This window comes from Dryobates pubescens, chromosome W, assembly GCF_014839835.1.
Source record: "Dryobates pubescens isolate bDryPub1 chromosome W, bDryPub1.pri, whole genome shotgun sequence".
Lineage (NCBI taxonomy): Eukaryota > Metazoa > Chordata > Aves > Piciformes > Picidae > Dryobates > Dryobates pubescens.
Genome location: NC_071656.1, coordinates 2,970,716 through 2,997,033, shown reverse-complemented (window position 1 = coordinate 2,997,033; position 26,318 = coordinate 2,970,716). Strand labels below are relative to the sequence as shown.

At 49.5% G+C, this 26,318-nt stretch overlaps 1 protein-coding gene across 3 annotated transcripts in view; it reads right to left on the bottom strand.

Annotated features, from left to right (window-relative positions):
* Window positions 1-26,318, bottom strand: part of LOC104306793 (mesoderm induction early response protein 3) — a 49,910-nt gene that overhangs the window by 7,214 nt on the left and 16,378 nt on the right. For all 3 annotated transcript variants that reach the window (XM_054177734.1, XM_054177735.1, XM_054177736.1), the window contains 2 exons: window positions 22,384-22,535; window positions 21,887-21,968 (listed from right to left, as the gene is read on the bottom strand). In XM_054177734.1, the coding sequence (XP_054033709.1) occupies window positions 21,887-21,968; window positions 22,384-22,535 (234 nt within the window). The remainder of the gene's footprint in view (window positions 1-21,886; window positions 21,969-22,383; window positions 22,536-26,318) is intronic.

Genomic DNA, 26,318 nt, shown 5'->3' with positions numbered 1-26,318 from the left:
CCACGGCCATTAAACCATGTCACAAAGTGGCATGTCCATGTACTTTTTGGAACACCTCCAGGGATGCTGACTCCACTACATCCCTGGACAGCCTATTCCAATGCCTGATCAATCCTTCAGCAAAGAATTTTTTCCTAATATCTATGTTCTTTACTGTACAGACATTCTACCTGAAACCTAATATTCTTACTTATAAAGACACTTTTACCACAGTATCAGTATCACCACCAAGGTTGGAAGAGACCTCAAAGATCATCAAGTCCAACCTATCACCCAAGACCTCAAGACTAGACCATGGCACCAAGTGCCACGTCCAATCCCCTCTTGAACACATCCAGGGATAGTGACTCTACCACCTTCCTGGGCAGCACATTCCAATGGCTAATGACTCTCTCGGTGAAGAAATTTCACCTCACCTCGAGCCCAAACTTCCCCTGGCACAGCTTGAGACTGTGTCCTCTTGTTCTGGTGCTGGTTGCCTGGGAGAAGAGACCAACCCCCTCCTGGCTACAACCACCTTTCAGGTAGTTGTAGACAGCAATGAGGTCACCCCTGATCCTTCTCTTCTCCAGGCTAAACAATCCCAGCTCACTCAGCCTCTCCTCATAGGGCTTGTGCTCAAGGCCTCTCACCAGCCTCGATGCCAGTCTTTCCTCATAGGGTTTGTGTTCCAAACCCCTCACCAACTTCATTGCCCTTCTCTGGACTCATTCCAGCAAGTCAACATCCTTCCTAAACTGAGGGGCCCAGAACTGGACACAGTACTCGAGGTGCGGCCTAACCAGTGCAGTGTACAGAGGCAGAACGACCTCCCTGCTCCTGCTGGCCACACTGTTCCTGATGCAGGCCAGGATGCCATTGGCCCTCTTGGCTGCCTGGGCACACTGCAGGCTCATGTTCAGCCAACCATCGATCAGTACCCCCAGGTCCCTCTCCACCTGGCTGCTCTCCAGCCACTCTGACCCCAGCCTATAGCTCTGCATGGGGTTGTTGTGGCCAATGTGCAGAACCTGGCACTTGGATGTGTTAAATCTCATGCCGTTGGACTCTGCCCATCTGTCCAGCCTGTCGAGGTCCTTCTGCCGAGCCTCTCTACCCCCCAGCAGATCAACTCCTGCGCCCAGCTTGGTGTCATCAGCAAATTTACTGATGATGGACTCAATGCCCTCATCCAGATCATCAATAAAGATGTTAAAGAGCATGGGGCCCAGCACTGATCCCTGGGGCACACCACTAGTGACTGGCCGCCAGCTGGATGTGGCACCATTCACCACCACTCTCTGGGCTCGGCCCTCCAGCCAGTTCCTAACCCATCGCAGTGTGCTCCCATCCAAGCCATGGGCTGACAGCTTGGCCAGGAGTTTGCTGTGGGGGACAGTGTCAAAGGCCTTGCTGAGGTCCAGGCAGACCACATCCACAGGTCTCCCCACATCCACCAGGCAGGTCACCTGATCATAGAAGGAGATCAGGTTGGTCAGGCAGGACCTGCCTTTCCTAAATCCATGCTGGCTGGGCCTGATCCCTTGGCCATCCTCTAAGTGCTGTGTGATTACACTCAGGATGACCTGTTCCATAATCTTGCCTGGCACTGAGGTCAGGATGACAGGCCTGTAATTCCCTGGCTCATCCAACCGGCCCTTCTTGTGGATGGGCACAACATTGGCCAGCTTCCAGTCTTCTGGGACCTCTCCAGTGAGCCAGGACTGCTGGAAAATGATGGAGTGTGGCTTGGCCAGCTCATCTGCCAGCTCTCTCAGCACCCTAGGATGGATCCCGTCTGGTCCCATGGACTTGTGGGGATCCAAGCTGCTGAGGAGAGTTCCAATCTCCTGCTCATGGAACATAGGGAAACTGTGCAGCTCCCTGGCTCCTTCTGCCAGCTTTGCAGGCCAGCTGTCTGGAAGACGTTCTGTCCTGCTAGTAAAAATTGAGGCAAAGAAGGTGTTAAGTACCTCTGCCTTTTCCTCATCCTTTGATACAACATTTCCCTCTATGCCAACCAAGGAGCGGAGGTTGTCCTTGCCTTTCCTCTTGCTATTAATATATTTATAGAAGGACTTTTTGTTGTCCTTCACATCAGAGGCCAGTCTAAGCTCCAAAGGTGCTTTTGCCTCCCTAATTTTCTTCCTGCATGATTTGGCTACATCCTTAAACATTCCGTGGGTTGCCTCACCTATCATCCAAAGATGGTACACCCTCTTTCTTTCCCTTATTTCTATTAAAAGTTCATTACCCAACCAGGCTGGCCGTCTGCCCCGGCGGCTCATCTTCCGGCACATTGGCACAGCCTGTTCCTGTGCCTTCAAGAGTTCTTCCTTGAAGCAGGTCCAGCCCTCCTGGACCCCTTTGTTTTTAAGGGCTTTATCCCAAGGAACTCTCTGAGTTAGTTCCTTGAGTAGCCTGAAGTCTGCCCTCTGGAAGTCCAGAGTGGAGGTCTTCTTGCTATCCCTCTTAGCTTGACCGAATACCGAAAATTCAATTATCTCATGGTCGCTGGCCCCTAAACAGCCTCCGACCACCACATCACCCACCAGCCCTTCCCTGTTGGTGAAGAGGAGGTCTTCCCTCTAATTCTTACCCACAAGCACTCAACCCAATCGTCCCTAATCTCCATCTCAGTGGCATCTAGTGCCTCCCTGATGTACAGGGCCACAGATCACAAAATGTTAGATGTTGGAAGGAACCTCGAAAGATCATCTAGTCCAATCCCCCTGCCAGAGCAGGATCACCTATACCAGATCATACAGGAACACATGCCGGTGGGTTTTGAATATCTCCAGAGAGGGAAACACCACAACCCCCATGGGCAGACCGTTCCAGTGTTCCATCACTCTCACAGTGAAAAAAAGAACCTCCAACATGAGGCGCCAGATTTAGCCAGATTTGGCAACAACGGAGGTTCTTGGAATCAATACGGCTGACCAATATGATCGGGTATTGATCCTTTATTGTTCCAGTATTGCAGACCTATGGCTCAGGCCTATGGTGAAAGCAAGGCACAGTAAAGCATGGAAGGAGAGGAGATAGGACAGGCAGAAAAAGAAGTGCATAGCAAGGAAACTGCTACAATTTATATAACCTTGGTGTGCCTTGTTGGCATGGACTCATTGGTTCCCTATGAGTGACCACACAACACACTATTATAGATTATTGGTCCAACTATGGATGACACACAAGGTTTGTTGATGCAGGTGCATGTCCTGTTGTCCCGAGATAACTTGCTATGTTTCTAGCTACCGGCGTCTTGTTTTAGTTACAGTGCTGCAAGCACAGCACTGTTTTGGCATACTGGTAGCTGGCTCTGCACTTATGCTGAGCATGGCCTACCACCATGTCAGGCTCTAGGCCTGCACTGCCAGATTGCTCACACCGCTCATAGCTGGCATTCCCACAACCCCTTAATCTTCTCTTCTCCAAACCAGAGACCCAGCTCCCTCAGTTTCTCATAAAGCAGATGTTGCACTCACCTAATAATTTTTGTGTCTCTGCTCTGGACTCTTTCAAGCAGTTCCCTGTTCTTCCTGAACCAAGGGGCCCAGAACTGAACACAATACTCCAGATGCAGCCTCAACAGGGCAGAGTAGAGGGGGAGGAGAACCTCTCTTGACCTACTAGCCACACCCCTTCTAATACACCCCACAATGGCATTGGCCTTTTTGGCCACAAGAGCACAATGATGGCTCGTGGTCATCCTTCCATCCACTAGGACCTTCAGGTCCTTTTCCCCTTCACTGTGCTCCAACAGGTCAGTCCCCAACCTATACTGGTACATGGGGTGATTCTTTCCCAGGTGCAAGACTCCACACTTGCCTTTGTTGAATTTCGTTAAATTTCTCCCTGCCCAACTGTCCAGCGTAAGTCTTGCTGAATGGCAGCACAAGCCTCTGGTGTGTCAGCCACTCCACCCAGTTTAGTGTCATCAGCAAACTTGGTGACAGTGCACTCTGTTCCCTCATCCAGGTTGTTGATGAATATATTGAACAGCACTGGTCCCAGTACCCAGTCCCTGACCACTATATAAAGGTCTCCAACTAGACTCTGTCCCATTAACCACAACTCTCTGACTTCTTTCCTTCAACCAGTTGCGATGAATAGGTTATGGCTATTAATTATGATTTATGACAAATTAACAATATTTTTATAATTCTGGGCATAGGCAGCAATCACCACAGCAGTTCACAAACCACTCCCTGATCATCAAGACCACACTGCCTCAGTTTAGCTGCAAAGATGCTGTGGGAGAGGGTGTCAAATGCTTTACTGAAATGAAGATAAACCACATCCACTGCGAGCTGCAAGGCAACTGCATCAGCATTGGTTAGCTCTGTGCTATGCTGAGATCTTTAGAGGAAGAAAGAGGGCTCCTGGAGACAGGGAGAGCAAGAGAGAGAGGGGAAAAGGCGACCTGACTTGGAGGCTCTTGCGAGGTTGCCTGAGAGAGTGACATGGCTGGGGGAGTTCCCAGAGAAGCCGTGGGAAATTTAAACCCTGGCAACACCGGCAGAGGCTCTCAGACTGCAAGCTGCGAGGCAACAGCCTTCTTGCTAGTTGCAACCTACTGAGTGGGGCATGAGAGGGAGGGGCATGGTCAGACAGCTGGAGCATCAGGCCGTTGGTGCAGGCAGGCTAACAGGGAGAGGGAGAGCAAATAGCAATTGAGTGTACCCCAGGGGCTCCTTTTGAATTAGCTGAGTTGGAACCCAGCGAGGGAGTTGTGAGGTATCCCAGGGGCTCCTGTTGAATTAACTCAGTCATTGGCACAAGGAGGGTGTGTGGGCAGGACATAAGGCGCTTCAGTCTTACTGAAGGCATAATGGTGGCTACTCGGAGGAGGAAGACTGTGCTCTCTGCACCTACCAAAACAAATATTAGCATCCAGGCCACAGGTTACGAGGAATGCCACAGCCTTTTACAGGCAACAGGGGGCAACACCAACTATGGGTGTGTGAGGTGTGAACAGGTTTTTGACCTGCTTAGCTGGTTGGCACAACTCCAGGCTGAAGTGATGGAGCTCAGGGAAGAGGTGAGCAGGGTAAGAAGCATCAGGGAGAGCGAGAAGGAAATTGATAACTTTCACAAACTGATCCTTACAAATACAGAACAGGAGTTGACTCTCAGTGGAGGAGAGGATTCGATATCCTCTCATCAGGTAGCCCCCCAGACTTCCTGCAGTAACTCACATGTGCAGGGTCAATGGGAACAGGTCACTAACCAATGAAACAAACAATACAAATGGAGCAAATGTGCTCCTTTAAGAAGCAGACCACCCACAATGCCCTTGGAGAACACGTATGAGACTCTGAAGGAGGAACTGGTTGCAAGCAAGGATGAGGGCTCACGAAGGCCAAAAGAGCCACAAAGTCCAGAGGTACTACTAAGACTGGCTTGCCTCAGGCCAGCCATAAAATACTGACCCTGAAAAGAAAATTCGAGGGGTCATTGTTGTAGGTGACTCCCTGCTGAGGGGAGTGGAGGGCCAAATATGCAGACAGGACCCACTTCATAGAGAGGTCTGCTGTCTCCCTGGTGCCCAGGGAAAGGATGTCATAGATAAACTTCCCACCCTCGTGAGTCCTTCAAGACTACAACCCACTGCTGGTTTTTTAGGTAGGTAGTGATGATGTAGCAGTGAGATTGTGAGGCTCACAATCAATTAAAAGGGACTTGAGGACCTTGGGGCAACTGCTAAAGGGATCAGGAGCTCAAGTTGTGTTCTTCTCCATCCCTCTGGCATCGACGATAGATGAAGGAACATTTAAGAAGAACCAACAGGTCAACTCATGGCTCCAGGACTGGTGTCACTGACAGGAATTTGGATTTTATGATCACAGCTCAGTTTACAGGACACCAGAACTACAAGCAACCAATGGGATGCACCTGTCCTGGAGAAGCAAAGGGATACTAGGGCAGAAATTGGCAGGGCTCATTGATAGGGCTTTAAATCAGATTTGAAGGGGGAAGGGGTTGTTAATCTCATGCTTGCCTGTGACAAACATCGGGGCAGCTCACCAGAGGCAGAGGGATGGAGTGCCAGCAAGGGCTTTCCACTTGTTACCCTGAGGCAAGACAAGGACCAAGCACTGGGGCACCCCAAGGGAATCAAGGGGGATTCACCTAAGAGGATGGCATAGCCTACCCCAGCTGAAGTGCCTCTACGCAAATACATGCAGCTTGGGCAACAAACAGGACGAGTTAAGGGCCATTGCGCTGCTAGGATGCTATGACATAGTGGCTATTACTGAAACTTGGTGTCATGATTCCCATGACTGGAATGTAGGGATAAATGGGTACAAGCTCTTCAGGAAGGACAGGCAGGGGAGGAGGTGTTGCTCTCTATATCAGTGACCACGTGGAATCAATGGAGCTCCACCTAGAGAAGGATGATGAGCTGGTTCAGAGCATATGGGTGAATACATAGAATACATAGAATAAACCAGGTTGGAAGAGACCTTCAAGATCATCGCGTCCAACCCATCAACCAATCCAACACCGCCCAAACAACCAACCCACGGCACCAAGCACCCCATCAAGTCTTCTCCTGAAAACCTCCAGTGATGGCGACTCCACCACCTCCCCAGGCAGCCCGTTCCAATGGGCAATCACTCTTTCTGTATAGAACTTTTTTCTAACATCCAGCCTGAACCTCCCCTGGTGCAGCCTGAGACTGTGTCCTCTTGTTCTGGTACTGCTTGCCTGGGAGAAGAGACCAACATCCATCTGTCCACAACCTCCCTTCAGGTAGTTGTAGAGAGTTATAAGGTCACCCCTGAGTCTCCTCTTCTCCAGGCTAAGCAACCCCAGCTCCCTCAGCCTCTCCTCGTAGGGCTTATGTTCCAAACCCCTCACCAACTTTGTTGCTCTTCTCTGGACTCGTTCCAGCAAGTCAACATCCTTCCTAAACTGAGGGGCCCAGAACTGGACACAGTACTCGAGGTGCGGCCTAACCAGTGCAGTGTACAGGGGCAGAATGACCTCCCTGCTCCTGCTGGCCACACTGTTCCTGATGCAGGCCAGGATGCCATTGGCCCTCTTAGCTGCCTGGGCACACTGCAGGCTCATGTTCAGTCTACCATCGACCAGCACCCCCAGGTCCCTCTCAGCCTGACTGCTCTCCAGCCACTCTGACCCCAGCCTGTAGCTCTGCATGGGGTTGCAGTGGCCAATGTGCAGAACCCGGCACTTGGATGTGTTAAATCTCATGCCGTTGGACTCTGCCCATCTGCCCAGCCTGTCGAGGTCCCTCTGCAGAGCCTCTCCACCCTCCAGCAGATCAACTCCTGCCCCCAGCTTGGTGTCGTCAGCAAATTTACTGATGATGGACTCGATGCCCTCGTCCAGATCATCAATAAAGATGTTAAAGAGCATGGGGCCCAGCACTGATCCCTGGGGCACACCACTAGTGACTGGCCGCCAGCTGGCCGTGGCACCATTCCACCACCACTCTCTGGGCTCGGCCCTCCAGCCAGTTCCTAACCCATCGCAGTGTGCTCCCATCCAAGCCATGGGCTGACAGCTTGGCCAGGAGTTTGCTATGGGGAACGGGGTCAAAGGCCTTGCTGAGGTCCAGGTAGACTACATCCACAGGCCTCCCCACATCCACCAGGCGGGTCACCTGATCATAGAAGGAGATCAGGTTGGTGAGGCAGGACCTGCCCTTCCTAAACCCATGCTGGCTGGGCCTGATCCCTTGGCCATCCTCTAAGTGTTGTGTGATTGCACTCAGGATGACCTGCTCCATAATCTTTCCTGGCACTGAGGTCAGGCTGACAGGCCTGTAATTCCCTGGCTCATCCAACCGGCCCTTCTTGTGGATGGGTACCACGTTGGCCAGCTTCCAGTCATCTGGGATTTCTCCAGTGAGCCAGGACTGATGAAAAATCATGGAGAGTGGCTTGGCCAGCTCATCTGCCAGCTCTCTCAGCACCCTAGGATGGATCCCATCTGGTTCCATGGACTTGTGGGGGTCTAAGCTGCTAAGGAGAGCTCCTATGACTTGCTCATGGAACACAGGGAAATTATGCAGCTCCCTGGCTCCTTCTGCCAGCTCTGCAGGCCAGCTGTCTGGTAGACGTTCTTTCCCGCTAGTAAAAATTGAGGTAAAGAAGGTGTTAAGTACCTCTGCCTTTTCCTCATCCTGTGATACAACATTTCCCTCCATGTCAACCAAGGAGTGGAGGTTGTCCCTGCCCTTCCTCTTGCTATTAATATATTTATAGAAGGACTTTTTGTTGTCCTTCACATCAGAGGCCAGTTTAAGTTCCAAATGTGCTTTTGCCTCCCTAATTTTCCTCCTACATGCCCTAGCAACATCTTTAAACATCCCATGGGTTGCCTCACCTTTCTTCCAAAGATGATACACCCTCTTTTTTTCCCTTAGTTCTGTTAAAAGTTCATTACACAACCAGGCTGGCCGTCTGCCCCGGCGGCTCCTCTTCCGGCACACTGGCACAGCCTGCTCCTGAGCCTTCATCAGTTCTTTCTTGAAGCAGGTCCAGCCCTCCTGGACCCCTTTATTTTTAAGGGCTGTATCCCAAGGAACCCTCAGAATTATTTCCTTGAGCAACCTGAAGTCCGCCCTCCGGAAGTCCAGAGTGGAGGTCTTCTTGCTGCCCCTCTTAGTTTGACCAAATACCGAAAATTCAATTATTTCATGGTCGCTGGCCCCTAAACAGCCTCCGACTACCACATCACCCACCAGCCCTTCCCTGCTGGTGAAGAGGAGGTCAAGCATAGCCTTGCCCCTGGTAGGCTCACGCAGCACCTGGGATAAGAAGCTGTCCTCCATGCAGTCTAAGAACCTCCTAGACTGTCTCCTCTCTGCTGTGTTGAGATCCCAGCAGATGTCAGGCAGGTTGAAGTCGCCCATAAGGACAAGGTCAGGAGATCTTGAGACAGCCTTAAGCTGTCTATAGAATGCTTCGTCGACATCATCCTCCTGGTTGGGTGGTCTATAACAGACTCCAACCAGGATGTCTGCCCTACCGGTCTTCCCTCTAATTCTTGCCCACAAGCATTCAACCTGATTGTCCCTAATCTCTAGCTCAATGGCATCTAGTGCCTCCCTGATGTACAGGGCCACCCCTCCACCCCTTCTTCCTTGTCTATCTCTCCTGAAGAGCCTGTAGCCATCAATTGCAGCACTCCAGTCATGTGAGCTATCCCACCACGTCTCCGTGGTGGCAACTACGTCATAACTTTCCTGCTGCAACAAGGCTTCCAGCTCCTCTTGTTTGTTTCCCATGCTTCGTGCATTAGTGTACATGCACCTCAGCTGGGCTGCTGGTTTGGCCTCTGACCCTAGCTTACTGCCCCCAGACTCTTGCCTGAGGGGACTAGTTTCAGCCCCTTCCCCCTTCGAAACTAGTTTAAAGCCCTGTCAATGAGAGCTGCCAGTTCCCTCCCCAGAATCTTTACCTTTGGGGGACAGGCCATTCTCATATACTGTGACCTTTCCCCTTCTTTGGGACAGATGTACTCCATCTGTTGCCAGGTGGCCTGGTGCAGTAGAAATTTTACCAAGATCAAAAAACCCCAAATTCTTTTGTCTGCACCAGCCTCTAAGCCACTTGTTGATTATGGCTGCTGTCCTGTTCCTTGTGGTATTCCCTCCTTCAACTAAGGGTATTGAGGAAAAAATTATTTGAGCACCTGACCCTTCAACCAGATCTCCCAGGGCCCTGAAATCATTTTTGATAGCCCTGGGAGTTCTGACTACAACATCATCATTCCCTATCTGCATAAGTAGCAAAGGATAATAGTCAGAAGGCTGTACCAGCCTGGGCAGCCTTCTGGTAACATCATTAATTTGGGCTCCAGGGAGACAACAGAGTTCCCTATGAGATGTGTCTGGCCGACAAATGGGGCCCTCCATTCCCCTCAGAAGTGAATCGCCAATAACAATTACCCTCCTCTTTTTTTTGAGGGAGCAGGTCCTGATGCCAGGGGAGGGTTGTTTAGCCTTAGGCTGTTTTGCCTTAGGCTGTTTAACCTTAGGTTGTTTACCCTTAGGCTCTTTAGCCTCAGGGAGAACCCCAGATGGTGTGTCTTCTGGCAACAGGACCACCTCACCCTCGATCTCCAGTGCCCCATACCTGTTTTTCAAGAGCAGCGGGGAAGGTGCGGGAAGGCAAGGAGGTTTAACCTTGTGTCTTTTGAGAGGAACCTGTGTCCATTCCCCTCTGCTTTTTGGGTAACCAGCCTCTGCTGTGGGAGCCTGCAGAGCCTGCTTACTCTTGTTCATATCTTTCCCCCTCTGGTTTATCTCTTTCCTCTTCATGTTCATCTCTTCCCTACATTCCCTTACACTTTTAAGACTAGCAACCTCATCCTTTAGTCTGGCCACCAGATTAAGTAGGTAGTCAATCTGCTCACACCTTATGCAAGAGTTACCCCTACTACTCTGCATCTCAAGAGCCAGGCTCCAGCACTCTCTACAGCCAGATACCTGGACAGCTACCTGCTTGTGTTCTTCCTCAGTCTGGGTCGACACTGACTTTTTTAGGGAGTTTTTGCTACGAGTTACTGACCACAGCACCCACTAGGAAGAGAAAAGGAAAAGGAAAAGGGAAAAAAAAAAAAAAAAAAAAAAAAAGGTAGCGAAACCGTTACAATACGGGCTTCCCGACGAAAAGACCCTCGCGTGCGGCAGTAAAGCGCGTTTAAATCAGCCGGGGGTGACGTAGCAGTCACAAGCCCCAGCTGCGCGAAGAGCCGATTCCCGCCGACCTCGCGGCGTGTTCAAGGGACGTTCTCAGCTCCGGCGGCCCCAACAGGAGAGAGTCGGACGGCCCCCGGTGGCTGCAGGTCCCGGTGCGGTCCCGGCACGGCTTCCCGACGAAAAGACCCTCGCGTGCAGCAGTAAAGCGCATTTAAATCAGCCGGGGGTGACGTAGCAGTCACAAGCCCCAGCGGCGCGAAGAGCCGATTCCCGCCGACCTCGCGGCGTGTTCAAGGGACGTTCTCAGCTCCGGCGGCCCCAACAGGAGAGAGTCGGACGGCCCCCGGTGGCTGCAGGTCCCGGTGCGGTCCCGGCACGGCTTCCCGACGAAAAGCAGAAGAAGATTAAGGGGAGTCCAGGGGAAGGTGATGTTACTGTAGGGGTCTGCTACAGGCCACCTGACCAGCAGAACCAAGCACATGAGGCACTCCACAAATAGAAGTGGCTTCACATTCACAGGCCCTGCTCCTCATGGGGGATTTCAACCACCCTGACATCTGCTGGAGAGAGAACACAGCTAGGTACCAGCATTCCGGGATGTTCCTGAAATGCATAGATGACAACTTCCTCCTCCAAATGGTAGAGAAACCAACGAGAAAAGGTGCTGTGCTGGACCTTGTTCTCACCAATAGGGAAGGGCTAGTCACCAATGTGACACTCAGGGATAACCTTGGCTACAGTGACCATGAAGTGACAGAAACTAAGATACTCAGGGCAACTAGGAGGACATATCCCAAGCTTGCAACCCTGGATTTTAAGCATGCAGAATTTGATCACTTCAGGGACAAAGCCCTACAGGGAAAAGGGGCCCAGGACAGCTGGTCAGTATTCAAGGATCACCTTCTCTGTGCCCAGGAGCAAAATATATCCACAAGGAGGAAAGCAGGAAAGAATGCTAGGAGACCTGCCTGGATGAGCAAGGAGCTCCTGAGCATGCTGGCACACAAAAAGAAACTCTACAAGGAGTGGAAGAAAGGACAGCTGGAATGGGGGGCATATAAGGAAGCTGCCCAAGCAGCAAGACACCTGGTTAGAAAAGCTAAAGCTCACTTAGTATTAAATCTAGCCAGGGAGATCAAGTGGAACAGTAAGAAATCCTATAGGTATATTAGTGGTAAAAAGAAGTCCATGGGACCAGATGGGATCCACCCTAGAGTGCTGAGAGAGCTGGCAGATGAGCTGGCCAAGACACTCTCCAACATTTTCCACCAGTCCTGGCTCACTGGCAAGGTCCCAGATGACTGGAAGCAGGCCAATGTGATGCACATCTATAAGGGCCAAAAGGATGAACCTGCAAACTCCAGGCCTGTCAGCCAGACCGCAGTGCCAGGAAAAATTATGGAGCAGATCATCTTGGGGGTAATCACAGTGCATCCGAAGAATGGCCAAGGGCTCAGGTCCAGCCAACATGGATTTAGGAAGGGCAGGTCCTGCCTGACCAACCTGACCTCCTTCTATGATCAGGTGACCCGTCTGGTGGATGTGGTGAAGGCTATGGATATAGTCTATCTGGATTTCAGCAAGACCTTTGACACCGTCCCCCACAGCAAACTCCTGGCCAAGCTGTCAGCCCATGGCTTGGACAGCAGTACTCTGTGCTGGGTTAGGAACTGGCTGGAGGGCTGTGCCCAGAGAGTGGTGGTGAATGGTGCCACATCCAGCTGGCAGTCAGTCACTAGCGGTGTCCCCCAGGGATCAGTACTGGGCCCCATCCTGTTCAATATCTTCACTGATGATCTGGATGAGGGGGTTGAGTCTGTCATCAGTAAATTTGTGGATGGCACCAAGTTGGGAGCAGGTGTTGATCTGATAGAGGGTAGAAGGGCTCTTCAGAAGGACCTTGACAGGCTGGACAGATAGGCAGAGTCCAACAGGATGGCATTCAAAAAGTCCAAGTGTCAGGTGCTGCACTTGGGTCACAACAACCCCATGCAGCACTACAGGCTGGGGTTGGAGTGGCTGGAGAGCAGCGCGGCAGAAAGGGACAGAGGGGTACTGATTGACAGCCAGCTGAACATGAGCCAGCAGTGTGCCCAGCTGGTAAAGAAGGCCAATGGCATCCTGGCCTGCACCAGAAATAGTGTGGCCAGCAGGAACAGGGAAGTCATCATGCCCCTGTACTCACAGAATCATCAAGGTTGGAAGAGACCTCAAAGATCATCAAGTCCAACCTGTCACCACAGACCTCATGACTAGACCATGGCACCAAGTGCCACGTCCAATCCCCTCCTGAACACCTCCAGGGATGGTGACTCCACCACCTCCCTGGGCAGCCCATTCCAATGACGAACAACTCGCTCAGTGAAGAACGTTCTCCTTAACTCGAGCCCAAACTTCCCCTGGCACAGCTTGAGACTGTGTCCTCTTGTTCTGGTGCTGGTTGCCTGGGAGAAGAGACCAACCGCTTCCTGGCTACAACCACCTTTCAGGTAGTCGTAGAGACCAATGAGATCACCCCTGAGCCTCATCCTCTCCAGGCTAAATAATCCCAGCTCCCTCAGCCTCTCCTCATAGGGCTTGTGCTCAAGGCCTCTCACCAACCTTGTTGCCCTTCTCTGGACACATTCAAGTGTCTCGATGTCCTTCTTAAACTGAGGGGCCCAGAACTGGACACAGTACTCAAGGTGTGGCCTAACCAATGCAGAGTGCAGGGGCACAATGACCTCCCTGCTCCTGCTGGCCACACTATTCCTAATGCAGGCCAGGATGCCATTGGCCTTCTTGGCCACCTGGGCACACTGCTGGCTCATGTTTAGGCGGGTGTCAATCAGCACCCCCAGGTCCCTCTCTGTTTGGCAGCTCTCCAGCCACGCCAACCCCAGCCTGTAGCTCTGCATGGGGTTGTTGTGGCCAAAGTGCAGCACCCGGCACTTGGTCTTGTTGAATGCCATCCTGTTGAACTCTACCCATCTGTCCAGTCAGTCGAGGTCCCTCTGCAGAGCCTTTCTACCCTCTAACTGACTAACATCTGTTCCCAACTTGGTGTCATCTGCAAACTTGCTGATGACTGACTCAAACCCCTCATCCAGATCATCAATGAAGATATTAAAGAGGATGGGGCCCAGCACTGATCCCTGGGGGACGCCACTGGTGACTGGCCGCCAGCTGGATGTGGCACCATTCACCACCACTCTCTGGGCTCGGCCCTCCAGCCAGTTCCTAACCCAGCACAGACTTGCTGTCGAAGCCACGAGCTGACAGCTTAGCCAGCAGTTTGCTGTGGGGGACGATGTCAAAGGCCTTGCTGAAGTCCAGGTAGACCACATCCACAGGCCTCTCCACGTCCACCAGGCGGGTCACCTGATCATAGAAGGAGATCAGGTTGGTGAGGCAGGACCTGCCCTTCCTAAATCCATGTTGGCTGGACCTGAGCCCTTGGCCATCCTTCAGGTGCGCAGTTATTGCCGCCAGGATAATCTGCTCCATCACTTTCCCTGGCACTGAGGGCAGGCTGACTGGCCTGTAGTTTCCAGGTTCCTCCATCCGACCCTTCTTGTGGATGGGCACCACATTGGCCAGCTTCCAGTCATCTGGGACCTCTCCAGTGAGCCAGGACTGGAGGAAAATGATGGAGAGCGGCTTGGCCAGCTCATCTGCCTGCTCTCTCAGCACCCTAGGATGGATCCCATCAGGTCCCATGGACTTGTGAGTGTCCAAGTGGCTCAGCAGGTCCTGAACTAATTCCTCATGGATTTCCAGGGCATCACACTGCTCCCTGACCCTATTACCCAGCTCAGGAGGCCACTCATCCTGGACTCCTACCTTGCTGTTAAACATCGAGGCAAAGAAGGTGTTCAGGACCTCAGCCTTTTCCTCGTCCTCGGTCACCGTGTTCCCCTCCAGGTCCAGTAAGGAGTGGAGGTTCTTCTTGCCCCTCTTTTTAGTCTTAATATATTTGTAAAAATGCTTTTTATTATCTTTCACAGAGGTGGCCAGCTTAAGTTCCAAGTGGGCATTTGCCCCTCTAATTTTTTTCCTACATAATCTAACAACTTCCTTAAACATATTATGAGAAGCCTTCCCCTCCTTCCAAAGGCGATACAGCCTCTTTTTTTCCCCTTAAATCCTCCAGGAGCTGCTTGCTCATCCAGGCCGGTCGCCTTCCCCACCGGCTCATCTTTCGGCACATGGGAACTGCCAGTTCCTGTGCCTTCAAGAGCTCCTGTTTGAAGTAGGTCCAACCATCCTGGATCCCTCGGTTCTTGAGGGCTGCTACCCAGGGAACTTTGCAAATAAGTTTCTTAAACAGGCTGAAGTTTGCCCTCCGGAGGTCCAAGATGAAGGTTCTGTCAGTGCTCCTCCCTATCTCCCTGCCTATTGAAAACTTCACTATCTCGTGGTCACTGCACCCTAGGCAGCCTCCCACCATCACATCTCCCAACAGCCCTTCTCTATTGGAGAACAGCAGGTCAAGCAGAGACTGACCCCTGGTAGGCTCACTTAACAGCTGCACCAGGAAGCTGTCCTCCATGCACTCCAGGAATCTTCTGGACTGCCTCCTCTCTGCTGAATTAAGTTCCCAGCAGATATCTGGCAGGTTGAAGTCACCCACAAGGACAAGATCTGATGATCTTCAGACAGCCTCCTGTTGCTTATAGAATAATTCGTCTGCCTCCTCATCCTGGTTGGGTGGTCTATAACAGACTCCAACCAGGATGTCAGATTTGTTAGGTCTCCCTCTGATTTTAACCCACAGGCTCTCAATCACTTCATCTTCCACCTCAAGCTCTGTGGCGAAGAGTGACTCCCTAATATACAGAGCCACCCCTCCTCCTCTTCTCCCTCGCCTGTCTCTTTTGAAGAGCCTGTAAACCCCAGTGTAGCACTCCAATTGTGCATGTTATCCCACCATGTTTCTGAGGGTGACTATATCATAGTCACCCTGGTGGACCAGGACCTCCAGCTCCTCTTGCTTATTGCCCATGCTGCGTGCATTGGTGTACATGCACTTCAGCTGGGCTCCCGACTTCTCAATTGACCCTAATTTGTGCCCCACTCTTTCCTCTGCAGAGGGACTGATTTCCTCACCCACCCCCTTCAGACCTAGTTTAAAGACCTCTTAATGAGCCCTGCCAACTCTAGTGCTAGGACTCTCTTACCCTTTCTAGATAATTGCACCCCATCAGGACCCAGCAGGTCAGGTGCAGTAAAAGTTGCCCCGTGATCGAAGAAACCAAAGTTCCACTGCTGGCACCATCCCCTGAGCCAATTGTTGATGGTATGGGTTCTCCCGTTCCTCTCAGTGTACTCCCCTGCCACTGAGGGAACTGAGCAGAACACCACTTGAGCTCCTGCCCCATCAATCAATTGTCCAAGGGCCTTGAATTCCTTTTTAATCACCCTGGTGCCCTTCTTGTCAATTTCATCACTCCCAGCTTATATTACCAGCAAAGGGTAATAGTCAGTGGGCTGGATTAGCTTTGGGAGTCTCCTTGTGATGTCCCTAACCTGCACCCCAGGTAGGGAGCAGACCTCCCTGTGGGATGGGTTGGGATGACATATTGGGTCCCTCTGTACCCCCCAGGAGAGAGTCCCCAACAACTATAACCCTTCTCTTTTTCTTTGTGGAGCTGGTCATTATAGTTGGTGGGGACCGCTTGGCCTTAGGCTCCTCCCCAGATGGCTGCTCCTCAGCCCTCTCATCCCCACTGCCCTCGGCCTGCAGGGCCTCATACTTATTATGCAAGGGCAGCGGAAGAGGAGGAGAGTGCCGGGATGGATTTCTCTTGCCACCCCTGGCAGGGACCTGTATCCATCCCTCTCCGTTTCCAGGGACCCTTCCCTCAGCAGGGGAGATCTGCAGAGCCTTCTCCCGTATAGCTAACTCCCTTTCACTTTCCCTTATTGATCTGAGCCTAGACACCTCCTCCTTCAGCTCAGCCACTTCATCCTTCAGCCCTGCCACCAGGCTGAGGAGAAAGTTCACCTGCTCACACCTGACACAGGTGTTCTCTCCTTCCCCTTCCATTCCAAGTGCCAGGCTCAAGCACGCTCTGCAGCCGGCAGCCTGGACTCCTACATGCTGATGCAGCAACTCTGTCTGGGTAGATACTGTTTTTCTAGCCTTTGTCCGAGTGACAACCATGGTTCAACATTTGATTGAAAAAAAAAAAAAATTAATTTTTTTTTTTTTTCCCATGTGAGCAGCAGGAAGGCTAGCTCTTAAGCCAAAATGGCATTGCGCACACAGCCCGGGCGGGCTTTAAACTTCCCGCGGCTGATGTCTCGCTCCCGATCCCAAGCAGGCTCGTGAGAGGATGATCCTGCCAGACCTCCCTGCCAACCGGGGGTCCTCCCAACCAGCAAAGCCTCAAAAAGAAAGTGAAAAGCCAGGCAGAAAGCTCACGGTTCAAGCGGAGCGGTCCCGAATGCCAGTCCTGATTGGCTCTGAATCCAAAACTCAGCACTGGTTAGGCCACACCTTGAGTACTGTGTCCAGTTCTGGGCCCCTGAATTTAAGAAGGACATTGAGACACTTGAACGTGTCCAGAGAAGGGCAACGAGGCTGGTGAGAGGCCTCGAGCACAAGCCCTATGAGGAGAGGCTAAGGGAGCTGAGATTGTTTAGCCTGGACAAGAGGAGGCTCAGGGGAGACCTTATTGCTGTCTACAACTACCTGAAGGGAGGTTGTAGCCAGGAGGGGGTTGGTCTCTTCTCCCAGGCAACAAGCACCAGAACAAGATGACACAGTCTCAAGCTGCGCCAAAGGAAGTTTAGGCTCGAGGTGAGGAGAAAGTTCTTCACAGAGAGAGTTGTTAGCCGTTGGAATGGGCTGCCCAGGGAGGTGGTGGAGTCACCATCCCTGGAGGTGTTTAAAAGGGGATTAGACGTGGCACTTGAAGCCATGGTTTAGTAGTCATGAAGTGTTGGGTGACAGGTTGGACTTGATGATTTCTGAGGTATTTTCCAACCTTAGTGATTTTATGATTCTAATACTAGGGAAGGTGTGGGCCCCCTCAGAAAGGAAACAGATGAGCTGGTGACAAGTGACATGGAGAAGGTTGAGGTTCTCAATGACTTCTTTACCTCAGTCTTCACTGGCAAGAGCTCCAGCCACACTCCCAGATTAATGGAAAATAATGGCAGGACTGGAAGAAGGAATTGCCCATTGTGTGTGAAGATCAGGTTCGTGACCATCTGAAGAACCTTAAAGTGTTCAAGTCCATGGGACCTGATGGGATACACCCACAGGTGCTGAAGGAACTGGCGGATGAGGTTGCTACACCACTCTCCATCATATTCCAGAAGTCCTGGCAGTCCAGGGAAGTCCCAACTGACTGGAGAAGGGGAAACATAACTCCTATTTTCAAAAAGGGAAAGAGGGATGACCCAGGGAACTATAGGCCAGTCAGTCTCACCTCTGTGCCTGGTAAGATCATGGAGCAGATCCTCCTGGAGGCACTGCTGAGGCAGAAGAATAATGAAGAGGTGATTGGGCACAATCAGCACGGCTTCACCAAGGGCAAATCCCGCCTGAGAAGAAACACTGTGGCCTTCTATGACAAGGTCACAACATTAATAAACAAAGGTTGAGCAACTGATGTCATTTACCTGGACCCGAGCAAAGTCTTTGACACTTTCCTGCACCACATCCTGGTCTCCAAGCTGGTGCAGGATGGGTTTGATGGATGGACCATTCAGTGGATAAAGAACTGGCTTGATGGCCACACCCAAAGCATGGCTGTGAATGGGTCCATGTCCAGTGGAGGCCAGTGACAAGTGGAGTCCCTCAGGGATCAGTCCTGGGACCAGGCTTTTTTAACATCTTTGTTGGTGACATGGACAGTGGCATTGAGTGCACCCTCAGCAAGTTTGCTGATGACACCAAGCTGTGTGGTACAGCAGACATGCTGGAGGGTAGGGAGGCCATCCAGAGGGACCTTGACAGGATGGAGAGGTGGGCCCATGGCAACCTCATGAGGTTCAACAAGACCAAGTGCAAGGTCCTGCCTCTGGCTTGGGGCAATCCCAGGCACTGGTATAGGCTGGGCAGCAACTGGCTTGAGAGCAGCCCTGAAGAAAAGGACCTGGGGGTGCTGGTGGATGAGCAGCTCAACATGAGGCACCAGAGTGCACTTGCAGCCCAGGATCTGATTGGCTTTCTGGGCTGCATCAAGAGAAGTGTGGCAAGAAGGTCAAGGGAGGTGATTTTCCCCCTCTACTCAGCTCTGGTGAGACCCCACCCGGAGTACTGTGTCCAATTCTAGAGCCCCTATTACAGGAAGGATCTGGACATGCTGGAGTGTGTCCAGAGAAGGGCCATGAGGATGATCAGAGGGCTGGAGCACCTCTCCTATGAGGACAGACTGAGAGAGTTGGGGCTGTTCAGTCTGGAGAAGAGAAGGCTCCAAGGAGACCTTATTGTGGCCTTCCAGTATCTGAAGGGGGCCTACAAGAAAGCTGGTGAGGGACTTTTAAAGGTGTCAGGTAGTGATAGGTCTAGGGGGAATGGGAAAAAAATAGAAATGGGTAGATTCGGATTAGATGTTAGGAAGAAGTTCTTTACCATGAGGGTGGTGAGGCACTGGAACAGGTTGCCCAGGGAGGTGGTGGAGGCCCCATCCCTAGAAGTTTTTAAGGCCAGGATGGATGTGGCTGTGGGCAACCTGATCTAGTGTGAGGTGCCCTTGCAATGGCAGGGGGCTTGGAACTAGATGATCCTTGAGGTCCCTTCCAATCATAACAATTCTATGATTATATGATCCACTCCTCTACCATCATCGATCCACCTGGTTATGTCCTCATAAAAGGCTATCAGGTTGGTCAAACATGACTTCCCCTTGGTAAGGCCATGTTGATTGCTCCTAATGACCCTCTTATCCTTGGCACTGTCCTTAGGCATATCAAGGACAAGTTGCTCCATTACCCTTCTGGGGATGGAGGTAAGGCTGATTGGTCTATAGTTACCTGGGTCCTCTTCCTTCTTACCCTTTTTGAAGATTGGAGTGACATTTGCCTTCTTCCAGTCCCCAGGCACCTCTCCTGTCTGCCATGACTTACCAAAGATGCTGGAGAGTGGTCTGGCAATGACCTCTGCCAGCTCCCTCAGCACTATGGGTGCATGCCATCAGGACCCATGAATTTATGGATGTCCAGATTACTTAACTGTTCTTTTACTCAGTCCTCATCAACCAAGGAAAACTCCTCCTTTGTCATGTCTTCCTCTGGTGCCTCAGGAGTCTGGGGCTCCTGAGGACAGTCTCCAGCAGTACAGATGAAGACAAAGAAAGTGTTTAGTAACTCTGTGTCCTCCATCATCAAGGCACCCACCTCATTCATCAGTGGGCCTACATTGCCTCTAGTGTTAGTTTTTTCTGCAATGTATTTGAAGCCCTTTCTGTTGTCCTTGATCTCCCTTGCAAGGCTGAATTCCAAGGAGGCCTTAGTTTTCCTTTTTGCCTCCCTACATCCTCTGACAACAGTCTTATACTCTCCCCAAGTGGCCAGCCCCTCTTTCCATGATCTGTGGACTCTCTTCTTCCACTTGAGTTTGCTCAGCAGTTCCCTACTTAACTATGCAGGTCTCCTGGCTCCCTTTCTCTATTTCCTACTTGTTGGAATGCTCTGATCAGTGAGAATTTTCTAAGTATTTCTTCTTGCATCAGATACAAATAACAGTGGCTATTGAAAAGAAAAAAAAATAAAGCAGAAGAACATCCTCTAAGATAAAACTCTATTTTAGTTTTACAAATTAAAACAAAAACAAAATCAGTAAAAAAGAATAGAAGTTTTTAAATAAAGTAGCTCAAACTATTTGAATAGGTCAGTTTTGCCTCAAATACTGTTGTTTACTTATATTGATTATGGCTTTGTATCTCTCTGTAATAAAAGAGGGGTATTTCAGGCATCTCACATTCATAATGGTGATCTGTTCTGCTGTCATTAAAAGCCAATGGGGGGAACAGACAGACAAAACCAACCAAACAAAACCCCCCATCCCCACCAAAAAAACCCTCCAGCAACCCAAAACAGAACAAACCAACCAACAATCACATTTCTAAAAGGAAACACTGGAATCCTTCTGCTCCCAAATTTTGCACACTCTAGAGTTCACACTGTTAGAAATTACCTCAGGAGATAAGGATTTTTAACTCTCATTGAGAATAGCAGTGAACTTCAGTGAGTATAGTAGATCATAGCACTTCTCTTAGCGTAACCATATGCTATTATTATCCTTTATCACTTTTAATGAGGGTACAAATCCCATCTTAATTGGGGCAGGGGGGGAAGTACTAGTCCTTAGGACAGAATTTGGGGTTCTGATCCACAAATGGGCAGAGGTATTTTTCCATCTCAAAACAAGAATGTGGGGTTTAAAATACAGCCCTACAACTGATACTTCCTTATTGCTTAGCTCTACACAATCTCTTTTTGTACAAGAGCTTTCTGAAGCACTGCTTCCTTATCATTCCCTTCAGCTTCACCTTAGACACTTCACTTTTATAGCACCTAACTTGTAAACACTCAAATTCCCTTTGGATCCAGTTTCTGAGTAGGTAATACCTGCCAGAACACCAACTTATACCAGGGTTCATAGTCCATTTCTACTTCATGCGACAGATAAAAATACAGGACAAAGAATTGTCTTTGCTAAATTACATTCTCTGATTTTTGTTTAAGGGAATAATGAAGTTAGGGACATACAAGATAGAAGCTCATTTTCCATTGCAAACTGAAGTAAATCTTCACACTACCAGAGACATATAGACTACAAAGTAGAACCAGTTCCGGGTTGATACAGGACAATGTTAGCACAGTGATGAAGAGTGGGGCTCACTTACATAGTCAGCTATGTTTTCCTGATTCTGGTATAGATGTCATCAGTACCTTTTTCAGCTCATGATCAATTATAATATGGGTGAGAATTGTCTTCATGGAACAAAACCATGACTCCCCTCATCCTTCTCCTCGGTCTGTGCCATTTTTAAAATGGCGATGGAGGAAAGAAGGGAAGAAAACGTGTAAAAGCTGATTCTGCAATCTTCATACAAGTTGGAAATTTCTGACAGAGAAGTTTGCATCTGGCCAAGTCAACTTATACACAAACTGTGCTAAAGACATTGTGAAAAGGGATGTGCTCATCAGCCTGATTCTTACTCTAGGGGTTTCTACACTTTTTTTTTTCTCCTACAAACACATATTTCTTAAAATGCAGGTACTCTCTCTTACCTTGAGATGACTTTCCATTTGAGCAATATCTTTCAAATGCTTCTTTAATATTATGGCTACTTTTGAGAAGTTCATATAGAGCCTATAAAATAGATGAAGTCTTTAGAAAGAGTCAAAGTTTGCAAATATCCAATCTAAACTTCTGAAACTCACCTTTCAGGGAGCATCCCTTTTTAAAAAGGATTCATCTTTATATAGGATGAAAATTTTAAAATAACCAAAAGCAAAACCATCCAACGTGTAATTATGCAAATGTAAAACATTATATGCAATCCTTAGAAAAGATGGATTTGTCAACAGCACGGCAATCAAACACAGCCAACATTCAAATACTCAATTTTAAGCACATATTTGAAATTACAAATAAGATCTTGACCCCACTACCATCCAATTAGTAAAAAAAAATTGAATATTGCTGCCTTCATAATACAAGGCAGAGAAAGAGAATACATATTAAAGAGTAATGTGTCACAAATGGAACAAGATATAAAACATACTTGTTCATTGTCCCGTGTATGTAGTCCTTCAGGAATCCTGCCAATCATATTTTTGTTTCCTGTTCTTAGGGAGGTTTCTAAAAGGTATTCTTTAACTTTACTTTCGGAGATCACATCAGGTTTCCAAAGTAAATGGTCTTCATTTTCATAGACTGTTAAAACAGAAATCCATTAATGCCAGGTGTGACATTTTTAAGGCTATAACATAAAAAGATCTTTCACAAAGACAAGAAAGAATACAGAAGTAATCAAATCACAGTATCACAGTATCAACAAGGTTGGAAGAGACCTCAAAGATCATCGAGTCCAACCTGTCTCCACAGACCTCATGACTAGACCATGGCACCAAGTGCCATGTCCAATCCCCTCTTGAACACCTCCAGGGATGGTGACTCCACCACCTCCCTGGGCAGCACATCCCAATGACGAACGACGCTCTCGGTGAAGTAACTCAGCTGAAATTAAACCAGCCATAAAAGTTGTATCAACCAACCATAATATTACAGAGAGAGTGATTGCCCATTGGAATGGGCTGCCCGGGGAGGTGGCGGAGTCGCCAACACTGGAGGTTCTCAGGAGAAGACCCGATGGGGTGCTTGGCGCCATGGGCCAGCCGCTTGGGGGGCGCTGGATTGATTGATGGGTTGGACGCGACGATCCCAAAGGTCTCCCCCAACCTGGTTTACTCTATGTATTCTATTCTATTTGTTTGCTTGAGTCTTCAGTAAATGTAAACTCAAGTCCGGCTCTGGGGATCGGTACGGAAAGCTTTGTGGAGAATACATACATAGAATACATAGAATAAACCAGGTTGGAAGAGACCCGCAAGACCATTGCGTCCAACCCATCAACCAATCCAACACCACACAAACAACCAACCCACGGCACCAAGCACCCCATCAAGTCTTCTCCTGATAACCTCCAGTGATGGTGACTCCACCACCTCCCCAGGCAGCCCATTCCAATGGGCAATCACTCTCTCTGTATAGAACTTTTTCCTGACATCCAGCCTGAACCTCCCCTGGTGCAGCCTGAGACTGTGTCCTCTTGTCCTGGTACTGGCTGCCTGGGAGAAGAGACCAACATCCGTCTGTCTACAACCTCCCTTCAGGTAGTTGTAGAGAGTAATAAGGTCACCCCTCAGTCTCCTCTTCTCCAGGCTAAGCAACCCCAGCTCCCTCAGTCTCTCCTTGTAGGGCTTATGTTCCAAACCCCTCACCAACTTTGTTGCTCTTCTCTGGACTCGTTCCAGCAAGTCAACATCCTTCCTAAACTGAGGGGCCCAGAACTGGACACAGTACTCGAGGTGTGGCCTAACCAGTGCAGTGTACAGGGGCAGAATGACCTCCCTGCTCCTGCTGGCCACACTGTTCCTGATGCAGGCCAGGATGCCATTGGCCCTCTTAGCTGCCTGGGCACACTGCAGGCTCATGTTCAGTCTACTGGCAACCAGCACCCCCAGGTCCCTCTCAGCCTGACTGCTCTCCAGCCACTCTGACCCCAGCTTGTAGCTCTGCATGGGGTTGTTGTGGCCAATGTGCAGAACCCGGCACTTGGATGTGTTAAATCCCATGCCGTTGGATTCTGCCCATCTGTCCAGCCTGTCAAGGTCCCTCTGCAGAGCCTCTCCACCCTCCAGCAGATCAACTCCTGCCCCCAGCTTGGTGTCATCAGCAAATTTACTGATGATGGACTCAATGTCCTCGTCCAGATCATCAATAAAGATGTTAAAGAGCATGGGGCCCAGTACTGATCCCTGGGGCACACCACTAGTGACTGGCTGCCAGCTGGATGTGGCACCATTCACCACCACTCTCTGGGCTCGGCCCTCCAGCCAGTTCCTAACCCATCGCAGTGTGCTCCCATCCAAGCCATGGGCTGACAGCTTGGCCAGGAGTTTGCTATGGGGAACAGTGTCAAAGGCCTTGCTGAGGTCCAGGTAGACTACATCCACAGGCCTCCCCACATCCACCAGGCGGGTCACCTGATCATAGAAGGAGATCAGGTTGGTCAGGCAGGACCTGCCCTTCCTAAACCTATGCTGGCTGGGCCTGATCCCTTGGCCATCCTCTAAGTGTTGTGTGATTGCACTCAGGATGACCTGCTCCATAATCTTTCCTGGCACTGAGGTCAGGCTGACAGGCCTGTAATTCCCTGGCTCATCCAACCGGCCCTTCTTGTGGATGGGTACCACGTTGGCCAGCTTCCAGTCATCTGGAATCTCTCCAGTGAGCCAGGACTGATGAAAAATCATGGAGAGCGGCTTGGCCAGCTCATCTGCCAGCTCTCTCAGCACCCTAGGATGGATCCCATCTGGTCCCATGGACTTGTGGGGGTCTAAGCTGCTGAGGAGAGCTCCGATCCCTTGCTCATGGAACACAGGGAAACTATGCAGCTCCCTGGCTCCTTCTGCCAGCTCTGCAGGCCAGCTGTCTGGTAGACGTTCTTTCCCACTAGTAAAAATTGAGGTAAAGAAGGTGTTAAGTACCTCTGCCTTTTCCTCATCCTGTGATACAACATTTCCCTCCATGTCAACCAAGGAGTGGAGGTTGTCCCTGCCCTTCCTCTTGCTATTAATATATTTATAGGAGGACTTTTTGTTGTCCTTCACATCAGAGGCCAGTTTAAGTTCCAAATGTGCTTTTGCCTCCCTAAATCCCTAAATCAAGCACTATTATGCCACTTTTAAATTGAAGCTCACTTTATCCCCAAAAGCCTCAGTTGAGAGACTGCAGCATGGCATGGCAAAGATATTCTGGTTCCATAAGGATGAGATAAGGCATTGGACTCTTGAGACATCTTATTGACAGATTCTAGTCAAATTATGCATATATATTCATTATCTTCACCTAGCAAAACCACTCAGTTTTATTCTATGTTCAATAAATAAGCTATAGTTTACAGTAATAGAGTGCATAATATTACTTTAATATTTCAAATATTACATAGTTAAAAAAATTGAATAGGCGGTAATTTTCAACTGAAATTTGCCAAAACTTACTTAGAATGGAAATCTAGGTCTTAATGTGGTAATTTCTTTTTCCATTCATTAACAATCAAATGCTGTTAACAATGTGCATGTTTGATATTTTACAATCAATCAGGGTCTATAGTCCTCGTTCATAATATACTAAAATTGTGTATGCATCTCTTAAGTGACTTATTCTAGATGAAGCTATAAATCCTTTACTCTGATCAATAGATGTGACTAACATTACACATAATGCTTTATGTACTCTCCTGACAATACAAAATTAGAGTTACTAAATTCAAAACACACACAAGCATAACGGCAGTTACAGTAGAAGAGATGAAGTAGATTGTCAAATCTCTCATAAAACTGTAGGAAAGATTAAAAAGGTGAAGAATAAAGTTACATCTCATTTGAAAGTTCTGTCATTGCTTAAGAACATGGAAAGCTTTCAAACAGATGTGTTACAAGTGCAAGGTTTATAGAAGAGCAGAACTGCTTTCTAGCTCAATTTCAGTAGTTTTAACTACACAGCAAAAATATAAGCCTGCCCTCCCCCCTTTGCCATCACAAGCTCTTCAGGGAGTACAGAAGGGGCTTGCACAGAATCTTCTACCCGTACAGTCAGGTCCAACCTCTGCGAGCACTGCTGATGCTCAGCTTCAACTTCCATTATCGACCGAGATAATCCAACACTACTTGCTGGAGTCCTCAGGTCTCACTGGTTCTCTCTAGCACCAGCTCATTCCAGAGAAAGTTGTCAGATTAATGCCTTCCTAATCATCCTCTGGTTATTGGTCCTTCTGTATTTCTCAGTTAAGAAGTATAAATAGTAAAAAGACTATCCAGAAAAAAATTTGGTTCTTACTCCTCTATTTCTTACAGTTGGTAAGCACCATGCTTGAATCTCAGAAAATAGGAAAATTCCCTATGTCTCTTAAGCAACACAAGAAATGTTCACTTG